The 2607-nt window shown below is 45.3% G+C and overlaps 1 protein-coding gene across 4 annotated transcripts in view; it reads left to right on the top strand.

Annotated features, from left to right (window-relative positions):
• LOC131354772 (A-kinase anchor protein 7) overlaps positions 1 to 2101 on the top strand; it is a 41172-nt gene extending 39071 nt beyond the window's left edge. For 3 of the 4 annotated variants that reach the window (XM_058392786.1, XM_058392784.1, XM_058392787.1), the window contains one exon: positions 750 to 1482. In XM_058392786.1, the coding sequence (XP_058248769.1) occupies positions 750 to 913 (164 nt within the window). In that variant the 3' untranslated portion in view covers positions 914 to 1482. Of the gene's footprint in view, positions 1 to 749 lie in introns of all 4 variants that reach the window. The other variant, XM_058392785.1, reaches the window with a different exon arrangement.
• Positions 2102 to 2607: the final 506 nt, after the last annotated feature.

Here is a 2607-nt window from a genome sequence, read left to right as displayed (position 1 = left end):
GACACACACACATTCATGCTTAGACACGCTGTGATTCATACACACACAAACACAGGCTTAGACACACTGCAACACACACACACAAACAAACACCTAGACACACTGCAACACACACACACAGACACTTTGAGACAAACACACACACACAAACAAACACCTAGACACATTTAGACACACACACACACACACCTCTTCCTCCTCCTGAAGTTCCTCTTTCTCTCTCGTACTTGAGAACATCCTGATACAGTAAAAACACAGCAGATCTCCAGGTTCCTGCTCCACCCATGTGTGTGTGTGTGTGTGTGTGTGCTAGTGCTCCAGCTCCAGTTATTAAATGATTTATCAGTACGTTATTTTTTAATAACGTTAAAAATGCAGCCATTTCCACCCCGACTCGTTTCAATCAAACATTTTATTCCAACAAGCTCTAACTAACTCGGCTTTCCAGAAAGCCACGCTGTACTGGCCTACTTTTCCAGCTGTTTACAGAGACCAGATACGAGCGGTCATCTGATTATTTTCTGCTCAGATGTCAGGTCATTGGCGCTTGTCTAAAAGAAGACTTTATTTATATCACGAGTCATGAGAGAAGCTGAAGTGTTGATTATGTCCCACGTCCCCCGGTGCTTAGACCCTGAGCATTGCTTCTATTAGTGTGTGATAAACAATGACTGGTTTGTGTTAGTGACGGCCGTGTGTGTGTGTGTGTGTGTGTGTGTGTGTGTGTGTGTGTGTGTGTGTGTGGGTAGGTGGTAAACGCGGCCCTGAGCTCGACGACGACGAGCTGATCAGTTTGAGTAAGAGGCTGGTGGAGGACGCCGTGTCCCGCGCCGTGCAGCAGTACATGGAGGAAACGCAGCAGAACGGCTCCGCCCCCAAAGACGAGGCCCCGCCCAAAACCAGCCTCAAATGACAGCATGACCTCTGATCTCAGACCCTCACCTGCCTGGGTGGAGCCCCGGGTCACGCCTTCTTCCTCCACACCTGCTCCCCTGCTCCAGGGTCGAGGGGTTTGTGTGCGTAAGAACGACGGAGGCTAGCGATAGACAAACCGGACCTGGCGGGATTTTCTATGCAGAACACGGATTTTTTATTTTCATTTCTTCTCAGAAAGGAAAAGTTGAATTAAAACTGGTCTGATTTGAGACCACGGCGATATCGAAACTGCACATCTGGACCTGGACAGGAAGTGGGCGTGTGCTTTAGCGTCTGGAGCGTGACGATGCTCCTGTGTGACGGAGCGAGATGATGGGTTCTCATGGTTCCTTCTGTGTGTGTGTGTGTTTTATTTTTTTTCTAAACATAATGAGCCTTGTTTATATGTTTGTGCACCCTTTAGGCCGTGTGTGTGAGGCGCAGCGGGTCAGGCGGACGCTGGACTCGGACACGGAGAGCGTTTACAGGAGAGCGAGAGAATTTAAGACACTGTTAGGACGAGCAGAAACACGAGCACTGATCGCACGGGAACTGGGCGGGACACTCGCACAACACACACCAGCAACCTGATCTCACACACACACACATCCCTCAGCATCAAACTAAACCTTTAGAAAAATTTAGAGCATTGAATGCTGGATGAATTTTAATATTTTTTTTAAGGAAAGCTGAATCACACGAGGAAAATCTCGATTTATTTTTATTTTTATTTTTTTGTTTGTTTTCCAGGACAAAAAAAAATTGAAGAGAAAAAAATAATGAATGAATTTGATCTGGAGTTTGAGATTTTTTTATTGTTTATTTTTCCCCCCACTTCCACAGTGGCCTTAATCACAAAACATCCATTGATTTTATTTATTTAGCACATTTGATTGTTTTCTTCTTTTTTTTTTTAAATATTAAATGCTGCACACATCTTTAACGGATCCTTGACGATTGATTTGTGCTGTGGTTTCTGTTCATCTCCAGTCGTTATTGATTAAAAGCCGAAGTGAACCCGAGACCTCGCTGTTCTGCCGCTTCCTTCACTCGCTCGCTCACGTGTTCACTAATCACTTCATTTTTCAATCTCAGAACATTATAGTAGATGATTTTTTTTGGAGATCCACTGCTGAGCCTCTCTCTCTTTGTTATAGGAGTGTTAATAAAGATGATTTGATCTTTTCTATCGTGTCGTCTCGTGTTGTTTTGCACATTCCCTCACCGCATTTAAAGCATAAACCCCGAGCAGCAGCTCACAGGAAGAAGGACAGTGCCATGTCTTTGACCTTGATGGTGTGCTGTGAGAGCTAAAGCAGAACAGCTCGTGTTCACACGCTGCACTGAGGCAGTAAATCAATAAAAAGATCTGGAGTCGTTAGAGGAACCTATCAGGGGACGGCGTCTATCTATCTATCACGACGTGTGTAAAACATGCCAGAGTTCAAGGTCCTCTCTGTGGATTAGGGCGGAGCCGACACCTCCGGTTCATGAGGGAGGACTGAAGCACGTGTGGACACGCCTGTTTCATTCCCGGAGCACGGCGGAGACGTGATGTGTCTCAAACTGACCTCGTGTGGTTGGTTCGAGACACATCTGAAAAACTTCAAAGAACTTCACAAAAAAAGCTTCCTGTGAAATACAAGCAGTTATCAGATCACTGAGAGAATCAGATTGTAGATAGAACTTTAA

Source organism: Hemibagrus wyckioides, linkage group LG06 (assembly GCF_019097595.1).
Source record: "Hemibagrus wyckioides isolate EC202008001 linkage group LG06, SWU_Hwy_1.0, whole genome shotgun sequence".
NCBI lineage: Eukaryota > Metazoa > Chordata > Actinopteri > Siluriformes > Bagridae > Hemibagrus > Hemibagrus wyckioides.
This window is presented reverse-complemented; position numbering and strand designations above follow the sequence as displayed.